Consider the following 21847-nt stretch of genomic DNA (forward strand, 5'->3'; position numbering starts at 1 on the left):
CCCTCCCATCTAATGCTAATGCTGGGCCTGGTCAAAGGAACAGTCCTATTTATTGATTTATTTTTAACATTGACTCTGAACTGGCATCTTCCTGTAAATCCAAGGATCAAGAGACCGCCGTCGGCAATAAAGGAAAACAAGCACCTGATTGGAACCACTGCATGTTTTTATTTCATACTATAAATAGAATTCCCCTCTACTTCCCGTTCCCGTACACAAGTAAGTGAGACGTGTAGCTGCTGTAACTCTATTCCATAAGATACCAGCACGAATGGCTCTCAGCCCCGAGGTGAGCTAAGTGTGTTTTGAAGGCACTCTGCGTTTGGTTACGGTTGCATGCTTTGCACCAGCATCTTGTGTTTGGCACTGCTGTCGGCTCTTCACCTGCTTCTTGGTGAACTCTGGTATAGGAATGCTCCTCCTGAATCCAGGGCTGACACCATCAAATTGCTGTGCTTCATTTCGCTCTTGCCCAGCAGCATCAGCACGCCGGTGAGCAAAAAGGTCTCGGTGTTGATGTGATGATACCAAAGCGAGGTGTGCATCACGCCTTTTGCTTACAGAGCCGTTTATTTCCGAGGATAACCCCATCATTTGGTTGTCCACAGTCAAACTGCATGCCTTACCAACGTGGAGCTGATGCACCCAGCTCTTGCTGGTCACCCCAGAATCATTTTGACCTTCAGTCTCTCTAACATCTGTGCTTTGCTTTTTTTTTTTTTCCTGCCTTTGTGGCTGTGTGTTGAAGAAACTGCAGGTTTGGCTGAGTCTTTCGGACTTCAGGTACTTCACTTGTTTTCAGCTTGTCATCTTGTTTGTCGAGTGGTTGGGTAGGGCTGCAGAGAGGGAGAGAAGGTTTAGTTGTAGCCTTGACAAACGTGTTTTCCACTACTGGCGGTGCTTTTCCGCAGCGTATGACAGCAAGCAGTGCGGCTTCATAGCGCGGCTGGGCAGAGGCTGTAGCATTTCGGAAGACGCAAAGGAGGGCGAGGATTTGCAGTGATCTGGTAGTCTTAACGAGTGGTGCAGCTCTGACTCGCTGCCTTTAAGGGAAGGTTCTAAAGTGGAGCGAGCACTGGGTAATCGCTTCCAGACACCAGGACCGCCAGCTCCTGAATTGACATCTGCTTGTTGAGGTAACTGTTGTACTGGGCCGTGCTCAGTCTGCCGCTCTTCAGGGCATCTTCGATTGAGAACTCTCTGCCTGACTTCCTGTCGAGGATCACGGATGATTCCCCGTTCGGCCCCTTGATCGAGATCTCTTCCCAGTCGCATTCCTGACTCTTCAGCTTGACGAAGAGGCTCCATTCGATGAGGCCGAGCACGTGAGCTTCCTCTGGAGACATCTCCTTGCCCGTGTCCGGATCGATGACCACAATGGAGCGCCTCAGGTGGTTCTCTCTTTGCTCCCTCTTGATAGCCACCGTCTTGAGGCGGTTCTGGAGCTGCTCGATCTCTGCATCTTTTTCTCTTGATAACTGCTTCAGATCATCTAACTCTCTTTCCAGAGCTTGGAATCTGGAGTCTAGGTTTGGTCCACTGTCCACGTGGGTCATGTTTCTCAAATCCCGAGCTTCTGTTGCTGTGAGTTCAATCTCTGATTGCAGCCTCCTTGTTTCCATCAGCAGGTTTTGCTTTTCAAGGTGCAATTTGTGGTTTTCCTCTCTTAGTAAGTCTAGTTCCTTCGATGACTTAGAGTTGTTGAATTCCACCTCGGACAGCCTGGTTTCAAGCCTATTGATATCTGCATCTAGCTCCCTCTTACGCCTGCTCTCCTCCTCCAGGTTGCTCTTCAGCTTCTGAATCTCATACTCCGTGTCTCCTTTGTCCACTTGGACACTTTCTGAAAAGACAACTTTCTCTTTGACCTCCATTTTCTCCAACGAAAGAAGCTTCTTTCTCAAGGCTTCCAGTTCAGTTTGCAAGACTTGTCTCCGGTGTTTTTCTTCTTCTAGCTCCAGCCTGAGGAGGGAGTGCTCCTTCTCTTGCTGGGGATCTTGCTGAAGGATCACTTTCTGTTTCACTGTTACTCGTTCCGTCGTTTCCCTCTCTTGCTCTTCTAGCTCGTTCAGCCTAATCCTCAGCCTCTGCACTTCCAGTTCTGCCTCTCTGCGGGCCTGTCTCTCCTTCTCCAGTTCTTCCAGTTGTCGCTCCAGCTCAGACCGCCTCCTCTGCAGCTTGCGCAGTTCTTCACGGAGGGAATCGATTTGTTTCAGCTCACTCTCGATGCTCTGCGAGAAGGAGTTCACTTCAGCTTTCAAGGCAGGATCTTGCTCGTACTTCACTACTTCCTGCTGGACCACTTTCTCCTTCACCTGGGAAAGTTCCTCCTCTTTCTGTCTTACTTTGTCTTCTTGGAGGAGCCGTTCTCTCTCCAGGTCAACGTGCTTCATTTGTTCCTCGGCCAGCTGCACTCTCAGAGATTCCACCTCCTCTCTTGTCTTAGGGTCTTCCCGGAACTGTAGAATTTCTTGAACAACTTCTTTTGTGTGCACTTGAGGTTTGGTGTCTTTCAAAGCTTGTATCTCTTGTTTCAGCTGGTAGATCTCAAGGTCAGCTCTTTCAATGGCTCCCGTCCTCTCTATGATTTCCTCACGGAGCCGCTGTAGCTCCTTTTCAGTTTCTGGATCATTCTTGTACTTAATGACCTCCTTAATGACTTCTTTGACTTCTACCAGCGGCTCTCTATTCCTCAGAGCAGCCAGTTCATTCTGACAGCTCTTCAGCTGTTCGTCACCACCCCGGTATCTCCTCTCCTGCTCTACCAGCTCCAACCGAAGGTTGGCAACTTCATTTTCAGCCTTAGGATCCGGCCGCACGATCTCCCTCACCTTCTCCTGGACAACCACCTTGGCGTTCTCTTCCTCCAGCAGCTGGATCTTCCTGAGCAGCTCGGCCTTCTCCCTCTCGTTGGAACGCCCCTTGGATTTCTCATCCTCGTACTGGCGCCGGAGCTCATTCACCTCCCTCTCGATGGCCACATCTTTCTCCACCTTCAGTACCTCCTTGACAGTAATCTTGCCCTCAGCGATGGCCCGTTCCTTCTCGAGGCGTTTGAGTTTCTCCTGGAGGAAGCTGAGCTCTTCCTCGTGTTTCTGCCTCAGGGCACTCTCCCTCTGCTTGTTCTCTTGCAACATCCGGAATTCCATCTCCAGCTGGGGATCGTTCTGCAGCTTCAGCACCTCCTTCTCTGTTACCTTCTCCTGCTCTTTGTTCTTCTCGCTGGACAGCACAGCGATTTGTTGGCGTAAAAGATTGACCTCGTTTTCCCTTGTTCCTTCCTGCCTCCTGAGCTCTTCCAGTTCTTCTTTGAGCCTCAAGATTTCTTCAGCTTGAGCCTTATCTTGCTCGATACGCAGCACCTCTTTCACTATATACTCCTGCCCTCCTTCCTTCTTCTCATGCTCCAAAACACGCAGCCTGATTTTAAGGGCCTCCAGCTCATCCTGCAGCACCTGGTTCTTGCGCTGCTCTTCTGCCAGGCTTTGCTGCAGTTTGTGGAAGCTCTCCTCCAGCTGCGGGTCCGGCACTTTCTTCACCAATTCCTTCTTAACTACGGTTTCTTGGGGCTTCTGGTTTTGCAGGTGGATAATGTTGTTCTGGATGGCTTGGATCTCAGCTTCTAGCTGTTGCCGACGCTGAGTCTCATCCGCAAGCTCTTTCTTCAACTTCCAGACTTCTTCCACAGGCCTTACGGATTTTTTGGTCTGGATGAAGTCTTGCGTCACCTGAACCTCTGGCTGCTGTGGTTGAAAAAGAGCGTGTAGTTAAGCACCAAGTAAGCTCATTCGGTTATTTGATTTTCCATTCACTCCTGTGGCAGTACTACAGGAGGATGCTGATCTGGGTTAATGGAGGCTGCCTATTGCAAAGGCTCAACAGGGCCAATTTGCAGATGGGCTTTTCTTGAACTGCTCTGTGGATTTCTGGCCTGGAAATCGCTCTCAGTGATACTACCTGTTGCTGACCTGACAAAGCTTTAAGCTGAGAGAGATGCAATTCTGGTATGAGCAAGGCATAAAGAAAGCGTTAAAAATGAAACAGTGCTTCCAAGGATGAGTGGAAAACGTGGAGAGCCTGTGCCTGATCCCAGGCAGAACTCTTCATTGAGGTGTCTGCTGACTGATGGGTTCAGGGGTATGAAATGCTAGCTAGATTTGTTTCCAGTTCAGCTTGTAATAGCAAAGGCACGTGTGTGTGTGATTCTCATATTCTCTCAGAATCACACTGCCACAGCCTGTTGCAGCTGTGTCAAGCTGCCCACCTGCAGCATGCAGAGATCTAAGCCAAGACCTTGAGCTTGCAGTGAGCTGACCCTCAGGAGCCACAGCCAAGCCCTGAGCCTCTGTGTGTGGGGGATGACTTACCTGCCGCAGGAGGTTCTGAGCAAATTCCAGGTTCTGCAGCCTCTGCCTATTCACAGCATTCACTTCGGTGAACTTGGCTGCCAGAATGGCTTCCTAGGAGACAAGAAGTGTTCAGCAAAGGTGGTGGGACCAGCGATCATCCCTGATCTTGACCAGGGTCAAGACTTGCTTAACAGAAGCAATGCCATCATGAGCTAACCCTGGGTGCTTTTCTTAAACCTTCCTATAAGAGCAAGCAGACTGGCTTCAAGGCAGGGAGAGTGGGTTTGGGGCATGTGTAATCTCACCTCTTTAAACTGGGTTTTTCCTAATCAAGACTTGCAAAAAGAGATACAACTGAGGCAGAGCCACGTGGGCACTTTGCCTGCCTCGATATGCAGGATGAGTTTGAGGATGGAAGCAAACAGATCCTGTGCAAACAAGTGGCTGGTGGCCTGCTCTCTCCATAAGCACTTCTATCAGGGATGCTGTCTGTGGCAGTGAAATGACTCCAAGAGAAGAAATGTTTTCAAGATCTTCGCTTGTATTTTCTTTCCCTTTTCCTCTTTGACAAAGAAGTGATAACTCCAGTGTTTTCCCTCCCTCTTTCTGGCCATCTGAGCCGCAAGAATGGGTGGCTTCAGAATGATGGCCATCCTTCCTTGTTCTTCTGCCCTCCCTTGCAGCCCACTCCGGGGTTGAGGCTGCTGACCATGAAATGCTTGTTTGCACAATCCCCGTTGGCCCCACAGGCTGTGAGCTGCCTTAGCTCTCTGTAGGGCACTGCTTGCTTACCTCCTCTTTCACTTTTGCAGCTGGAGATTGCAGCCTGGGTTTCTTGCTCATGTACCCATTGCGTCCATTCTCGAGGTCGAGGATGGACCGCAGCTTCTCAGCTTCCAGCTCGTAGTCCTGTGGGAAGAAGTTCCCAGGAGGAAGGGGTGAGATTCCTGGTCACCCTCCCAGGCTCCATCTCTCTTGACTTCTTCCCTTGGCCACGTTTTGGGCAAGCTGGTGAGATCTGTGGGTCACCCTGCAGGCTCTTGAGCAGGTTCTGGCATTCCTATAGCCTGGTGACCACAGCAGTATGTCCAAACTTGCCAGTCACCTCACCAATATTGGCCATGGAGTGGAAACCTCCTTTCCCAAGCAGGAAATCCTGGCTAATGGCCACATGATGTCCATGCTGGAGCAGACATCACCTGGGTTCAGCTCCTCAGCTGTTTGAGCATGGGCAGTAGGCTTCCTAAGCCTTCAATAGGCAGCTCTCAGTAGGATGTAAAGAGTCCTCCTGCTGGCAGAATTGCAGCCCTTACCTTTACTGCCTGCTGGTACTGCTGAGCTGTGGCAGAGACTTTTTGTACCTCCTGTTCTTTGCTTGCGATGTCACCAAGGAGCGCCTGGGACAAAGAAAGATGCAGTCAAAGGGAATGCAGTAGCCCAAAGACTTCGTTTACCTTTTGGGAGGGTTGCCACTGGAGTTGCAACACCAAGAATTGCAACCTCCTAGCACTGTCCTGTTATTTACAAACATGTCACAAGTAAGAATGTGGGACCTCGTAGTGTAAAAGTAAAGCTGCTTAAGCCTGTGTGTTTTCCCATTTTATGTGCAGGACCTGTTTGACTCCATTCACGATCTCTCAGTGGTCCTTTTCCCCTCCCCCCAAGCAGCCCAGGCTCTCAGAAAGAATTACCGCTTGGTTCTTCAGCTTCACTTCCACTTGCTGGATGTTGTCCGTCTCCTGCGGCTCGTAGTTGGGGATGTTGCAAAGGAACTGGTTGATTTTGTCATAGTTTGTGCGGTAGTTGGAATAGGCACTCTTTGCTTTTTGCAGGGTCTGTGTTCTGTAGGGGAAATGGACTCAATGTCAGCACATTCTCCATTGTCGTCTTCTGCGAACACCTCTTCATCGGTCCCTGCTTCCCCTTCCCTGCTCCCCAGACATAGAATTGAGCTGGAGCTGTTCTCCACCCCCCTCCCTGCAGGTTCTCTTCTGCAGGAATCAGTGCCACCTGGTTGGTATGAAAGCAAGTAGAAACTGCAGGAGAAATGAGTCACAGGGAAACTGCAGGGAGAATGTGGAGGATGCTGAATGCTGGGTGTAAGCCTGTAGGGGGATAAGAAAGCACAAGATGTGCTGTGGTCCAGGCAGAGGCAGATGTGGGTGGATGACAGCTCATGCTCTTATCTCACCTACTGCCGGTGCAGGCAAGTCTTGCCAAGGTCCCCATCTCTGCAGCAAGAACACTTAATCCCAGAGGCTGCCCAGACCTACCCAGCCAGCACGTGCCAGGAACATCTATTGCTTCTTCCTTGGCACTGCCTGGAAGCCAATCTGCAACTGCCCGTTCCTAGACAGCATTATGCTTCTTCTGATTTTAGAATGGCTCCTCCCTGTCGTAAATATCCCAGGCTGGTCCAGTTCCAGCTAGGTGCACTCCTAGGGCCTCACCTGTGGTCAATTTGCTTGCTGAGGTTGTTGAAGCGCTGGTTGAGCTTGTAGAGCTCGGCTTCCTGCCGCTCAATGTCAGGGCAGTGCTCCTGGAACTTGCTGGCCAGGGTGTTGGAGCAGGTCTTTGTCCTCAGCAAGTTCTGCTCTGCCTCATTGAGCAAGAACCTTTTGGATTGGAGCTCAGAGCCCATGGCCTGTGGAAAAAGGAGAGAGAGGTTCTTCAGGGCTGCACACGTGCCAGGCTTTTGTCACTGGTCCCCATCTACTGTGCTGGTGTCACTGACGACAGGCTGGAGAAAAGCAAATTGGAGCTGAACTGAAAGCAGGCACGGTTAATGTGGGATCCCTGCTGGGGCAGTCATCCTTTTGCCACCAATTCAAGTTTGGGGCTTGGGCAGCAGCTGCCACAGCTTTTGGGAAGCAGTTCTGTATGTGAAGCATGTCAATAGGGTAGAAAACTGGCTGCAGGAAACACTCACCAGCAGCTCTTCTTTCTTACGGTCTATCACCCGCAGGTCCTCTGGTACAGTGTCGTCTGTCACCAGTTTGTTCTCGTATGTGGACAGCAGGTCTCGGCCTTGCTGGAGACTCTTCTCGAGGTGCGTGGCCACCTCAACTCTGTATGGACGCGAGGGGAAAGGTGTTGAATCATAGAACCATTAAGGTTAGAAAAGGTCTCTAAGATCATCAAGTCCAAACATCAACCCATCACCACCAAGCCAGTCTGCTGGACCTGACTTTCTGCTGGGCTTGAGCCATGACTTACTTCTCCTGGGCAGCACTGAGCAGCTGAACCACACGGTCATACTTCTTGTTGGTGTTCTCCACCTTGTTCTTCACCAACGTAGCGCTGCCAGTGTTGGGCACGGACTCAATGAAGGCCTCGCAGTCCTGGACCTTCCTCATTTTCTCTGGTTCGATGCGACGGACTTCATTGGTTATGTTCTGTGGTAGGGAAAAACCTTTGTAGCAACTGAACCTTGTGGCTATGGGAAAAAACAGCTGACCTGTGTGTGTCTGGTGCAAGAGGGGAGGGCAGGGCTGAGGTGTGTGCTTGGTGGCAGATGCCTTTCAGCCCTAGAGGGAACAGGAGGATATTTTCTCCATCCAGGCTCGTATCCAACTCTGTCAGAGCAGGCTAGATAGCCCTCAGCAAGGAAGCTCTGGCTGGGGAAGGACTGGTTCACAGCAGCTCTAGCTCTGTTGGAAACGTGCTGAGCTCATCTGGACCACTGGGTTCTGCAGCCTGAAGGCTGACTTCTTGCCTGGACATCAAAGTGCTGCAGACAGCCGGAGCAATTTGCTTTCACTTGTGGTGGCACTTGGATTTTGACACAGCCAGGAGGTGGATTGCCTCCTGGAACGAGGGAGGTTTGTGGCATGGAGCCTGAATTAATTAGGGGTCAGAAGGAGGGGAAGGGAGTGGAGTGTTGCCTAGCGGAGCAGATGCTGAGCTGTGCACAAGGAGAAGCTGTGCCTTGGACTGCAAGTGTTGGTATTTTTGTTTGGTCACTAGCCGGTGGTAGCGCTGCTCCATGCCTTCATGGAGTTCTGGGAGCACCAACAGCATGCAGCACACCAAGAACCACCCTGAAGACCCCTTGGAAGGACCCCAGCCTCGGGAGCAGGGTCCCTCCGTGGCACAATGTGCCTGCTCCTATGGCCTTGTACCTTCAGGTCCTTGGAGCGCTCGGTGCTGTCCTGCACAGCCCGACTCTGCTCCAGCGGTGGACGGAGGTTTGCTGTTATTGCTTTCTCCAACTTGTCCAGGTCACTGTGCACTTTCTCCAGCCCTGCCAGAAGCTGGCGGCCCTGAACTGATGCAGCATCTGGGGAAGGAAAAGGGAGCAGGTTAGAGAACAGCTCGATCCCACCACTGAGCATGAAACCTACATCCTCCTCCACTCTCTGCCTGCTGTAGCCACAACGTGCTTGCTCCAGCCCCATGCATGTCCCAGCACTTCACCTGGGACGAGGAGAGGAGAAGCTGCCAGTGCTGTCCTCTCACTGCAACAAAGCAGCAGTCCAACGCTTTGGCCACCAGCAAGAGTCAAAGGCAGCGTGGCTCAGGCACTGGTGTGTGCCCAGGGCAGTGGTGGTGTCCCCATCCATGCAGGTGTTTGAGATGTATGGATGTGGCACTAAGGGATGTGGTTCGGTGATGGGACTTTGTAGGTCACGCTGATGGTTGGGACTTGGTGACCTCAAAAACCTTAACCAGCCTGGACCATTCCATGATTTTATGATTCCAAGTGGTGTTTGTGCTCTATGTTCCACCATTATCTCCTGAGTAAGAGGACAGGAGTGGTGCAGGATTGCATGGTTGTTCTTTGAGGAGACAAAGCAGAGAGACACCCCTGAACTCAAGGCAGTGTAGGAACAGTGAAAGGGGTGCCCTGGCAGAGCCATACCTCCAATGCTGTCAGCCTTCAGCCCCTCGTAGCGCTGCTGGAGGATGTTCCTGCAGTTGGAGGTCTTCTCCTTTACAGCTACATAGCTATCAGCAATCCTGCGGAAGGGACAGCATGGGGACAATGTAAGAGCTGCCCTGCCAGCATTCATCTGGGTCATGAAAGTGGGGAGAAACCCAGCTGGGAGGTTTTCTGCACCCTCATCCATGTTCATAAGCGGGCAGAGCAGAGTCTTCCCTTGCAGGAGAGGTGCTTCATCCTGAATGCTTCCCAGCAGGATGGGAGCACTCCCCACACTCCTCCCTAGAGTTGGAGAACCTGGCTGGAGGGGTGGTGTTGGGAGGGTCTGATGCTGTGGTACTGCACTTACTGGTCCGCCAGTGCTATTGCCTCTGCATCTGGAGGGGGGATCATGAAGCAGACACCTGGGGCACTGATGGCACCTCCTGCACCGTCCATCACTTCCCAGATGTCTCCACTGTTCTTTTGCAGGGTGTAATGGGCTCCTCGGGTTATCTGGCCCTGGGGATGTGAACAAGCAGCAGCAGCAGGTCAGGCTGTGCCCCTTGCACTCGTGGACTCGCTCCCCACAGCCCCCAGCCATCTCTCTGCAGCCAGTCACTGCAGCAGGGGCAGGGAGGAGGTGGCATTTCCTGAACCTGCTGTGGGTCCCTCGGTGGAAGGACCTGCTCCTGCGTGGCACTTGGTGTGGCTGTCACCTTGCTACCCCCAGCTCAGCGTAGCATCACAGAGGGTGTGCAACAAGCACCACCGCTGCAGGGCTATTGGAGGCTGTGCTTTACCCATCCCCCTCAGCCTGTCCCTGGTGCTGGTGTCACCTCTGTCCCCTGCATTCACCCCGGGGCCATTACCTGCTCGCCCTCATACTCGCACAGAGCCTCCACAGGGATGGGCTGCGGCGGTGGCAGCCGGCGGTACCGCAGGGGCAGGATGTGCTGGCTGCGCTCCTGCAGCGACTGCACCACAGCATCGTACTTCTCCAGGGCCTTCTCTTGGTCCTAGCATGGGGGAATGAGTAAAAGAAACGTGGGAAGGAGGGAGAGGGGATGTGTTCCTGTGCCCCCAAAGCTGGGAAGAGCTTATATTGACTGACAGAGCCCTCAGCTTCCTTCGTTTGCGCAACAGGGAATGGCTTTTGGGTCCTGCTCTGCAGCCACTGGGATCCTGCACTGAATGCTCCCATGTCCTCCTGCTGCTCCTACAGCCAGACTGAGAAAGGAATCTCTGTGCCTGGTGCATGGTCTACAGAGTGTGGTGCTGGGATAAGCCTGTTCCCAGCAATTTGCTCTAATGAGCACCTTGCAAAGCTCTGCATAGGTTGCTCTCTTAGTGTCTGGGCAGGTGGGTGTCCTGCAATGGCCATTGGGGTGGGAGGAGAGGGGTACCCAGGGCAGAGTCATTGCTGCACCAAGCAGTGCTGCATCATGCTCAGGACACAGCCAGACCCCAGCACAGCTTGTTCCACCGCCTCCTCCGGCAGCAGGTCTAATTATGCTCCTACCCTTTATGAGCACCAGCTCAATGGGTGAACAAATGAAAACCAGCCCGGTGAGCAATTACGTTGCTGTGGGAGAGGCAGTCCCTAGCTCAAGGCAGAGGAAGAGCCAGGTGAAGGGAGGCAGCAGCATGGCCAGCGAGCAGGGCTGGGTGCCCATCCCCACAGGGACTGCACCGTGGTGCCATGGAGATGCTCTGGATCCCTTGTCAGTACTCACATCCAGCTCCCTGAGGAGCGACTCCAGCTGGTATCTGTCCTTGAACTCTGGGCTGTATTTTTGGTCCAGGTCCGTATCGACTTTCTTCAAGAGCTGCTGGGCGTCCTTTGCATCCTTCTGAAACTGCAGAAAGGCAGAAACTCTCACTAGGGGAACCCTTGCAGCAGGGACAATCCCTGTAAGGTGCCACGGGTGAGACACATAGAGGAGGATGAGGAATTGCTATTTGCAAGAGCAGAGCCAGGGAAAGCCAGCTGGGGGAGAAAGAACGAGGCAGCTCATCGCGTGCTTTTCTCCTGCAGGTTGTTCAATCCACGTTTCCCAGCCCTTCCCACCTTTAATTGGGGTTTCACGTGGGCAGCATCACGCCACGCGCTCCTCCCTGCTGCCAACAAGGAGGAGCAGGCAGAGCTCGGCTCTTCCCCACACAAGCCACCCCACGGCGCAGTTATTTGGGCAGGTACCACAGGAGGCACTGAGGGGCTGGGCACCCCGCTTCCCCCTTGGCAGAAGCCTCATCACGTCCTCACCACGCCCAGGCTGTGGGAGAGGAATCCGGCCCGACCTGCTCCCTGCACAGCCTCCCAGGCTGCCAGATGCAATTTATCAGGCAGACATCTGTCTGCAGCGCTCAGCTAGGCTGTGCAGCTCCATGCAGGCTCCCTGCAGCCAGCACAGCACTGCAGGTGAGGTTTTTCCCCACTCGCAGCTATGCTGCTTTGGTGGGCAGCTTCAATTGCGTGATGTGAGGCTTCTCTGGGGGATGAGGTGGTAAATAGGTGGCAGAGAAGTGGCAGGAGCCTCTGTGAGTCCCGGCAGAGCAGGGACCTCTGCTGTGTGTGAGGGTGCTGACAGCGAGAAGTGGTGCTGGTGCATGGAGCAGGTGATTTTTAGGGACACAAAAATGACTTGAGGGATGGAACCCCTCTCCATTGGGACAGGCTGAGAGCTGTGGCTGTGCAGTGCAGAGAGGAGAAGGCTGCAGGGAAAGCTGAGTTCGGTCCTTTGGTACTTAAAGGGGGACTCGAGGAAAGGGGGGGACAGAATCTTCAGCAGGGACTGCTGTGACAGGACAAGGGGAAATGGTTTCAAACGAAAAGAGGGGAGTTTAGATTAGAAGTTTGTTACAATATAGACAGTAAGGCACTGCACAGGCTGCCCAGAGAGGCAGTGGTGCCCCGTCCCTGCAGACCCTCAAGCTCAGGCTGGGAGGGATCTGAGCACTGATGGAGCTGTGGGTGTCCCTGTTCATTGCAGGGTTGGGAACAAGTGGCCTTTAAGGGTGCCAGCCTCAGTTCCTAAGGCCCAGTCCCAGCAGTCTGGTACCTTGTGGAAGTCCTCCATGAACTTGAGGTGGCTCTCCTCGCAGATCAGGAAGTTGAGATACTCCTTCCAGTCGGCGTGGACTGCCTCGATGTGTGCCTGTAATGCAGTGCTGTGTCAACACCTGGGGCGGTGGCAGCCCCGTGGGGTGAGCCTGAGCTGGCCCCAACCTGCAGCACCCATCTTGAGCAGTGCCCCAAACAGGGCTGGGAGATGGGGAAGGGCTGTGGGTTTGGTCCTGAGCAGAGGAGGCTGAGGGGCAGCCTCGTGGTGGCTGCAGCTCCCCATGGTGAGGGATGAGCACGTTACCAGTGCTCACCTCAATGGCGTTCTTCCCAGGATGGTTCTGGGCCAGCAGCTGGTCTCCATCTGCATGCAGCTTGTTAATGGCCTCCTCCTTCTCCTCCAGCTTCCGGTGGATGAAGTTCTAGATGGAGAGAAGAGAGCTGCTGACCCCCACGCCAACAGAAGGGGATACCCAAAGTGCTCTGTTTCCCCACTGTGGTTTTTGTTTTTCCTTTCCTTGCAAATGTTGCTGAAGATGGGATTCTTGCCAAGCTAATGCTGAGATAAGGGCGAGGAAAGCCAGCAACCTGCCAGCTTTCCTCTTGGCTTTATTTCTGGCGGGAGGCAAGGTTGTTAAGCCTGGAGAAGGCTCCAGGAGACTCTAGTGCCTGAGGGAGCTGCAGGAAAGCTGGGGAGGGACTCTCTACCAGCAAGCGTAGTAACAGCAAGGGGGAACAGTTTTAAACTAAAAGATTTAATTAATTAGGAGGAAGTTCTTCACTTATAGGGTGGCAGTGCTGCCCAGAGAGCCGTGGGTGCCCCATCCCTGGAGGTGCCCTGCTCTGTGAGAGGTGTCCCTTCCCACAGCAGGATGGAACCATCGGACCGTAAGTTCCCTTCCAACCTCAAACCATTCTGTGGTCCTGAGATTAGTGTTTCCATCCTATCACCTGTAGACCTCCAAGTGCTTAATGATGGGAAACTGAGGCAGAAGGGACAGGTGTGAGCGTGCTCCCACCTCGTACTGGCGGCGCCGGCTGGGGTAGTCCAGGTTGTGGTCGCTCCAGTCGTAGTGCGTGCGGTCCTTTGCCTGCTGATCCAGCCAGTAGAGCTTGTTGGTGCAGCGCTGCATGTAGTCCTGCAGTGAGTTCAGGTCCTGCTGCCGCTGCTGCGAGCTGGCCTGGCAGGGAGAAAGGGAGAGCTCAGCCCCAAGCTCCTCTCCCTGCCCCACCCCAGCCCTGCATCCCACAGGTCTCCTACCAGCAGCTTCTGGTACTTGGCTTGGAGGTCACTCGTGTATCCCTGGGAATGGGAGAAGAAAGGCAGTTGGGGGGTGCTTGCAGAGAGGGGAAGTTTGAATGGGGCTGAATAGGGCTTTTGTGGGGTCAGCTTCCTCATGAAGCCGGAGGTGATGTAGGATGCTCAGCTCCAAGACGAGCAGTGGGTTCTGGGCACCCACCCAGCTCAGGCCAGGCTTGGGAGCTGCCTGCATTCCCTCAGGGCACGATGTCCCTATTCCAGCGGGATACGGAGCAGGAGAGCTGACCTTGTTGCCTTCCTTGGTGATGTGCGGGCCGATGGCCATGACCTCATTGTGGAAGATGTTGTGCTCTTCTACTTGGCTGTTGACCAGCGGCAGATCAGTCCCAAAGCCTTTGCCACACAACGCATCCTACAGCACATGAGATATGGGGTCAATGGCAGGAGAATGGGACGCAGCAGCCAGGACCTGAGTGGCTCTTCTTGGCCACTGGAGCCGGATGTGGAGCTGGGCTGGGGCAGGCTCTGGGGTATTGCTGGGGGACATGGAGGCTCTCACGGACTGTGAAGCACCATGATAAAGGGGATTTGGGAACTTGGGAAGTGAAGCTGATGCAGCAGGGATCCCCTGTGCATCATGGATCAACGCATGCAGAGAATGGGGGTGGTGAGGCTGGGCACTTCCCATAACTGCAAGGCTGTTACTAAGAACCCAGCGGCAGGTAGCGGGAGGATGAGAAGCAGGGGGCACACACTGGAGCAGAACTGGCAGCTGGGTGCCAGGGGAAGCTTTTGCAGTGTTAGGGCAGCACTTAGAGAGTGGAGAGAGCGTAGTCTCCATCCTTGAATGCAGAGCAGCAGAGGTTTGCCCAAGCTCACCCAGGAGCCTCTCTTCTCTCAGCCCAGGTGTCCCCAGTGGAGCACAGTCCCCAGGCAGCAGCACTGCTGTCCCCTCAGTACCTGTTTCTCCTCGATCACCGTGCACCAGTTGACCTGGGGCTCGATGTGCTGCAGGGGGAAGTTGTAGATCTGGTCATGTTTCACACGTAGATTTGCCACTCGTTCCTTCAGCTGCCGGATGCTGCGGGAAGGGAAGGATGAGGTGGGATGCAGGATGTTGGTACAGAGCAGCCCAGCCATTAAGCAATAGCTGCACTTGTCCCCTCCCAGCCCCCTTGTGATGCTCAGACTGCCCTCAGGAACCTCAGTCATGCCACGGGGGCAGGGGGCTGCACTGAGCAATGAGCTGGGCAGCAGAGGGCAGAGGCTGCCATGCATCAAGGCTGCTCTGCACATTCTCTAGCTCAGGGTGGGGGGCAGCTATTGCCCCACAGTGCTTTGCAGGGCTTTACATGGGGCTGTTGGTGGGTGGCATGCTCAATATACGCCTGCGGGTTGTGCACAGGGGGCTATGAGCTGAACCTATGGAGATGGCCATCCCCTCCCATTGTACTCACTCCTCAGTGATCATGTCCCCTTGGGGGTGCTTCATGTGCCTGGCAACGGCTGCATCCCCATCCAGCACATAGAGCAGCTTGTCCGACTCCGTCAGCTTCTGAGCTGTCAGCTCCTTGTACTGTGCTAGCTGGCATGCCTTGATCTTGTGCAAATCCTGGGCGGGTAGAGAGTGGGGAGAAATGATCACAGAGGGCAAAGAAACAGCATCCATGCTCATGTGCCTTGGGGTGGGAGCCAGATGAGGTCCTCCCTCTGCACTGCTCCCATGCAGCAGTGATGGGCAGGCTGGCCAGAGGGCAACGTGGTCCCCTTCCCACCTCTGGGGAGCACTGGCACGCACGGGGCCACAGCTCATACTTACATTCTGCATTCGGGAGTCAGTCTCCACGATGTTCTTCTCCACTTGGTCGGCATTTTTCTGCAGGCGCTCGATGAGCTCGGTCAGCTCTTTGCTGGAGATGCTGGGGAAGGAGAAAAGGGAGAGGAGCTCACCACGCTGCAGGTGCCCGTGCAGAGGGGCCACATCCCAGGGGGCTCCTTTCAGCACGCCGTGGCCCCACCGCATGGCTGGGGGCCAGCCGAGCTCGCCAGGCCTTGCAGCTGTGTGTGACTCACTGCTGCCTTTCTAACACTTTCCAAAACACACAGCCGTGCTGCCAGCATGGGGGTGGTGGCCGGGGCTTCTCGATGGGAGCAATGCCATGGCTGAAGCCAGGGCGCAGGGCAGGAGTGCTGCTCACACCCTGACACAGAGCACCCTGCCTCCCTCTGCAGATAGCAGCTCTGCAGGGAGGTGTGCACCGTTTAGAGCAAATAAAAGGCAATGGGATGGCACCCGCTGCATCTGGGCCTGTGCACTCCGGCTCCTGCCAGGCAGGATTCCTCCTTCCCTTCTCTACGTGCTCAGGATGCAAGCCTCTCTGGTGGCTGTGCGCAGGGCCCGTCGTCTGCTTTGCTTTGCATCAGCAAGGAATTGTGTGGGGTTAGCCAAATGTTCCCAGCAGGGACAGCTGAGCTGGAGCCAACACTTCTATTAATGTCCAGAACACCCTGTGCCACAGCTTCTGCATCGCCATGCTTACTTTAAACATTTCATCATTTTGGCTGCAGTGTGCTGATGGGATGTGAGGCTCTGGCCAGCCTGTGGGCAGAGCTCAGGGCTGCATCCCCCTGGCACCAACACAACCACACTCCCACGTGCTTCATGCTCCCAAACAGTCGCAGAGCCCAGAGCTGGTCCTGCTATAAGGGCTGAAACTTGGCTCACTCTAATCCCAATCATTTACCGAGTGGAGATAACGAGCCTTAATGATCTCATCACGTGGAAGCAGAATTAATTGTTATACGGCGTGTGGAAAGGCTGACCTCCGTTAGAGCTGCTGCTCGGTGTGCCCTGTGTCTCCTGCACAAGCTGTGGACCACAGCCCAGGTGGGAGCAGCACTATAAGGTGAGTTGCAGCTTCCTGGCTGCAATGGGAAAATGACAGCAGTCCCCTACTGGGGATGTGGGCATCCTGGTGATGGAATGCAGAGAGTGGGAATAGCAGCTGGTCCCACTGGGAGCAATGCAGGGTCACAGAATCACAGAATGGCCCAGGTTGGAAGGGGCCTCAAGGATCATGAAGCTCCAATCCTCCTGCCACAGGGCCACCAACCTCCACGTTTAATACCAGAGCAGGCTGCCCAAGGCCCCATCCAACCTCGCCTTCAACACCTCCAGTGTCCTTGGGGTGAGGCTGCTCGTGGCTTGCTGCCTTCCCAATGCAGTGCTGGGGAAGAGGAGCTCAGCCTGCTGGGTCTGGCCGAGCTCCTGGCATTGATGCTGAGTTTTGGGACAGGTCCCCATCTGCCACACGTGTCATCTCTTTCAATAGGACAAAAAGCTCTGGGCTCATTGCTCCTCACCTCAAGCCCTGCCCCACACACTGACAGCAGGTCCCACTTCCCCTGAGAGATTCCAGCACAGCAGGGCAGGCTTTGCACTGACTTTTCTTTATACAGATGCTGTGTCATCAGCAGGGCACAGAGCAGGGCGGTGGCTGCATCCATCAGTGCTCTGCAGGGCTGAGCATCTTGCTGCCCTGCATGCCTGCCCCGTGCTGGCAGTGGGATCCCAGGGATGAATCTTTAGGGATCTGTAGCACGGATGGAAAAGCCAGCCCGAAAGACAGAATTATGGAGTTTTCTGAGTTCCAGTTTCGATTGTGATGTAGAAATGTCCAGATTGCACAAGGGAAATAAAATTCAGCTTGGGATCCACAGCGACTGGAGTTTTCCAAGCTGGTCTCTTGGCTTGCTTGAGGGAATCTGCACCAGCAAAGCCCATCTCTCTGTGGCATCAGGACCCAGAGAGAAGGAGGTGCTACCAGCCCCTGCCAGGAGCATCCCTGCATGCAGAATGCAACAGGGGCACTGGCACTGCCCGTTCTCCTGTGCCAGAGGTTTGCCCAATCCTCCAGAAATTGCCACTCGAACACACAGGGGCAGCATTTGAACCAGACTGGGAGGGAGGAGGAAAGGCAGAGGGGCTCCAGAGAACTCACTGGGTTGGGACACAGAGCCAACTGCTGCAGGAGGACCCAAGTGCTCGGGGCACGGCCACAGCAAGGAGCCTGCAGAGGGAAGGGAGAGGCAAAGCCCAGATAGAGAGGGCTTTGTTTGAAAATGGGAGAAAAAAGAAAAAGAAAAAAAAAAATCCCTGGAAAAACAGGCTTTGCCATTGCTGAAGAACTCAAACATTTCCAAAGAGTTTTCTGATTGTGAAGGAAAAAATGATAAAGTTCGTGACAGGCTGTGTTTGACAATGGCTCTGTTTCTGTTCTGGAGTGGAGGGCCAGGCCGATTCCAGCACATGGGGAGGGTTTGCTCTGGGTTTTCCCAGCTGGGGAGCAGGGAGGAGGCAGCTGCTCCGTGCCTGACCGGCTGTTGCTCAAAGCTTTGGAGCCGCTCTCTGCTCTTCAGGGAGAGGAGATGCTTTTGCCCTGGCTCACCGTGCTTGGGAGAGCTCCAGCTTTGCTGAGAGCTGGCAGCAGCCACTCGGGCGTTCCCCAAAAGAGCCCCGAGATGCTGCAGGGTATGCGAGCATCCACAGCAGGAGGGAACCCCCTCTTCCCAGCTTTTTGGGCCGACGTGGTGATGCTGAAGAGATGGTGCCAAACAGAACTGAGCTCCAAACCAACCTTCTGCCTGGATCTCCCCTGCCAGGCCAGCACCTCCGGCCCGGCAAACCCCCCCACTCCCCCTGCTTTGCCCTGAGCAAAGATTGTGTGCCCGTTCAGCTCTCTGCCTTGTGCCATAATTTGCACCTTGCAGTGATGTGGCCCCTCTGTTTCCTTCTCTCCTCCTATCAGCCCATGCCTTTGCTGATAACACTCCCTGCAGCAAACACCCCACACAGGTGTGGGTGTGTGGGATGAGGGCAGGACTGCAGCGGTGCACTGGGATTCCTCCAAATGTTCTCTTTTTCAAACAAGGAGGAGATTTCACCCACACCCCTAAAACGAGGGAGTGCTCACACAGAGCAGAGCACACAACCCCCGAGAATGGGACTCACAGCCAGGTGCCACCCTGCACCCTGCTCTCATGGGAAGCTGCAACCACCCTATGCACAGCACTCCCTCCGCAGTGCCTCTGTGCCATATAACGGCACTGCTGGTGTGGGATGGGGGCAGAGCAGAGGGCCGGGCTACAGCCAGCATACCTTCCATTTGGGGGAGGCCAAAACCTGGCTCCAAAGTCACAGCACACATTGGGGCCAGCAGGCAGCCAGGCTCAGCCCGCCTTGTTTCGGTTGTGTTTATCTTCCCCTGTATTAATGGTGATATGTTATTGTAATGTGCATGGAAATTAAAGCAAAAATAGGGCAGGCGATGGCGAGGCTCGCTGTGCTATAAATACAGAGCAGCGCCCTGACTCACCGGTTGTCTATTCAGTCCTGCTGACTCCAGCCCTGCAAAACAGCCTCTGGAAATGGGTGCCAGCCCCACAGCCAGGTCCCCCCCACCCCTGAGCCTCCAGTTCCAATCTCAGAGGCTGGGCCAGGCAGGGGGTGTGGGGTCTCTCTGGAGTGGGGACCCCCTTTGGGGACATGCCTGAGCCTCCAGAGCCACCCTCCTCACGGGTGATCTCCCACAGTCACTCCTCCAGGATCAGACTGATCTGCGTTGTTCGCCTCCTGAGCTCCTTTTGTAAAGCACCTCCTGGTTTTGGGGTGTGGGAAAGGGAGCAGGGGAGGATCTGGGATGTTCTCCCATATGACATGGCTACTCTGCCTTCTCAGGATGTGGGACCTCTGGCACCTGTTGCGTGGTTGGCGCTGGGCTCCTCTTAAAAATAAATCTAATAAGATAAACATACACATGCTGCACCCACAGCAATGCCTCTCCTGGCACACCCAGCCCTGGCAGCCGGACTGGAGCTTTCTGAAGGCTCCCGCAGCTGTGCCCTTCTTCCTGCTCTCTTTTTGGAGGGATAGAAAGGGGATGAGGACATTCCTACAAAACAGGCCCCATACATTTGAGCAGCAGGAAGACAAAACCACGGAGCACTGCCTGCAAATGGAAGTGCCAGAGGATGGGCGCCCAGAGCTGGGTGGCAGGGATGTTCTGCAGGAGCAACCGGGCGCTGCTGAGGCTGGCACATCAAGGTCCTGCACCTCACATCCTCTCCAGGATTAAACACAGGGACAGGGGGAGAGGCTCCTGGCGGGGCTGTGACCCACTGCAGGATGTGACCTGCTGCTCCACAGGCGGCCTGGGCAGCGATCTCCTCCTTCCACAACACTGCTGGGCACAGCTCCAGCACAACCTTGCACTCGCCAAACCATTACCGGCTTGGTGCCATGCCACCGTGCTGCTGCCAAGCCTCGGTCACCGCGGCACCCTGGCACCAAGCACCCTCAGCACGGCATCGCCGCCTCTCCAAAGCGCTGCACAAAGGTTGGAGGAACTCCCACCGTGTTGAGACCCCCCGTTCCTGCTTACAGCCCGCTGCTGGGCTGATGTTAGCAGTGCTGCTCAGTACCTCCCGTGCTGGCTGGGAGCCTGGCACTGCCCGGAGCGCAGGACGGGGCGGCTGCCTGCTGTCTTCCACTGCCTTCTCCCATGAGTGGTTCAACCGGTCGGGTGCCGGCGTCCCCATCCCGATGGTGAGGAAGTTTCCCCACAGTGGGAGTGTTCCCTGCCTGCGCAGCTGTTTGTAAACTCCAACGCAGGATTGAACAAATTGGGGCTAATGGGCACAGCCCCCTCTTGGCTGCGTCCAAAGCAGGAAGGGGTACAGGGGGGAGGTGGGATGGGGGGGGGGGGGGGGGGGGGGGCCCCCCCAGGGGCCCCCCACAAAGCGGCCCCAGCACAATCCAGCCTAAAAATAAGGGACCAGCCCGGCTTGCAGCCTCCAGAGTGCCGCAGCCCCACAGCAGGGTGTTGGCACCTTTCTTTGGCAATGGGACCGCTTGAATGGGGCTGTGGGGGGGTTCAGGGCCACCCCATCTCCTCCTGTCAGCCCTCCCCGGGGTGAGAGGTGCCTGGCCCCAAACAGGGGGAGCCCAGCAGCACCTGAGTGCTCACCACGCTCCCAGACTGAGGCAGCAGCATCCTCCCCTTGGGGGCTCCTCCTAAACGCAGAGACCAACAAGGATGAGCCCTGCTAAACCGATCCCAGCACTCAGCACGTTGGGGATACATCCCGTCTGCCCACGGCACGCAGTGAATGCTGCAGCCCAGAGCACAGCCGTGCCTCCTCGGAGGGGAATTCCCCATTGATTTCCATTTTAACTGCATCTGTCTGATGGTTGGTTTTATAACCAAGACAACTGAAGCACGCTCTCACACCAATAGAGTTGAGAAGGAAAAAAAAAAAAAAAGAAAAAGAAAACAAAACCCAGAGAGAATAGAGGGAATAAATGATCCTTAGAAAACGCTAACGAAGGCTGAAGACTTTTTACCCCACGTTCCGCTCTGGGATCTCACCTGGCACACACCGGGACGTGAAGGCACCTGCCCACAGTGCTGCGGAGGGGACGGTCACATCAGCCAAGGAATGCCATCCCATACTCTGGGGATGGCACCGGGGGGTGCTCACACCTGGGGGGTCTAAACCGCGGGCTGCCCTCCCCCGGGGGTAACCTGCACTTTGGGACGCCCAATCCTTGCTCTGAGGGAATCTGCAGACAGGGACACCCCAACCTGGGGGTGCTTATGCAGCGGGGTGCCCACATCCTGGGGTGCTCGCAGCTGGGGGTGCTCGGGGCTGCCCCACAAACCGCAGCACCGGGTGGGATGGGAGCACCCGGCAGAAGCCAACCTGGGGCTGGGGGCTCTCGGTGCCGCTGCGGGGACTCTCACCTCTTCTTCTGCACCGACGGGCTGTACTTCCCTTTGTTGCGCTTCCTGAACAGCGAGTGCATCGCGTCCCCGGCCGCCGCCCGCTCTCCGCCTGCTCTTCCCCCGCTGCCGACGGGAGCCCTCTGAGAGCCGGGAACGGCGGCGGCGGGGCCGGGCCCAGGGAGGGAGGCGGGGACGGGGCTGCGGCTGCCTCTGCCCTCCCGGGGAGCGGAGCCGGGACTGGGAGTGGAAGGGAGGAGCCCGGAGGGGGTTCCTGTGTGCTCCTGTGCAAGGGGGGTGAAGGGAGGGGAATCGCAGCCCACCTTGTGCAGTAGGCACGGGTACCTGGGGCACAAAGCCCCGTCCGTGGCCCTGGACACCTGCAGGGATGGGAACCCCCAGCTCTGCCCAGCAGTGCCAGTGCCTCGCAGCCCTGTGGGTGAAGAATTTCCTCCTCACGTCCAACCTAAAGTTCCCTTCTCTTAGTTTAAAACCGTTCCCCCTTGTCCTATCGCTGCACCCCCCTGACAC

The 21847-nt window shown here is 55.3% G+C and overlaps 1 protein-coding gene across 1 annotated transcript; it reads right to left on the bottom strand.

Annotated features, from left to right (window-relative positions):
• Positions 1-148: 148 nt before the first annotated feature.
• On the bottom strand, positions 149-21472 carry PPL (periplakin). Its single transcript, XM_042864466.1, has 22 exons — positions 21338-21472; positions 15355-15454; positions 14993-15147; positions 14496-14616; positions 13822-13947; positions 13536-13577; positions 13294-13455; positions 12589-12696; positions 12273-12368; positions 10947-11069; positions 10083-10229; positions 9581-9732; positions 9211-9308; positions 8471-8628; positions 7566-7744; positions 7279-7417; positions 6800-6993; positions 6041-6191; positions 5663-5746; positions 5142-5258; positions 4368-4460; positions 149-3743 (listed from the first exon to the last, which is right to left on the bottom strand). The coding sequence occupies exons 1-22, from the start codon at positions 21397-21399 to the stop codon at positions 1059-1061; spliced, it is 5292 nt and encodes a 1763-aa protein (XP_042720400.1). The 5' UTR covers positions 21400-21472; the 3' UTR covers positions 149-1058.
• Between the last annotated feature and the right edge of the window lie 375 nt (positions 21473-21847).

Source organism: Lagopus leucura, unplaced genomic scaffold (genome assembly GCF_019238085.1).
Source record: "Lagopus leucura isolate 7727_CA_CO unplaced genomic scaffold, USGS_WTPT01 Super-Scaffold_760, whole genome shotgun sequence".
NCBI classification, from domain to species: Eukaryota; Metazoa; Chordata; class Aves; order Galliformes; family Phasianidae; genus Lagopus; species Lagopus leucura.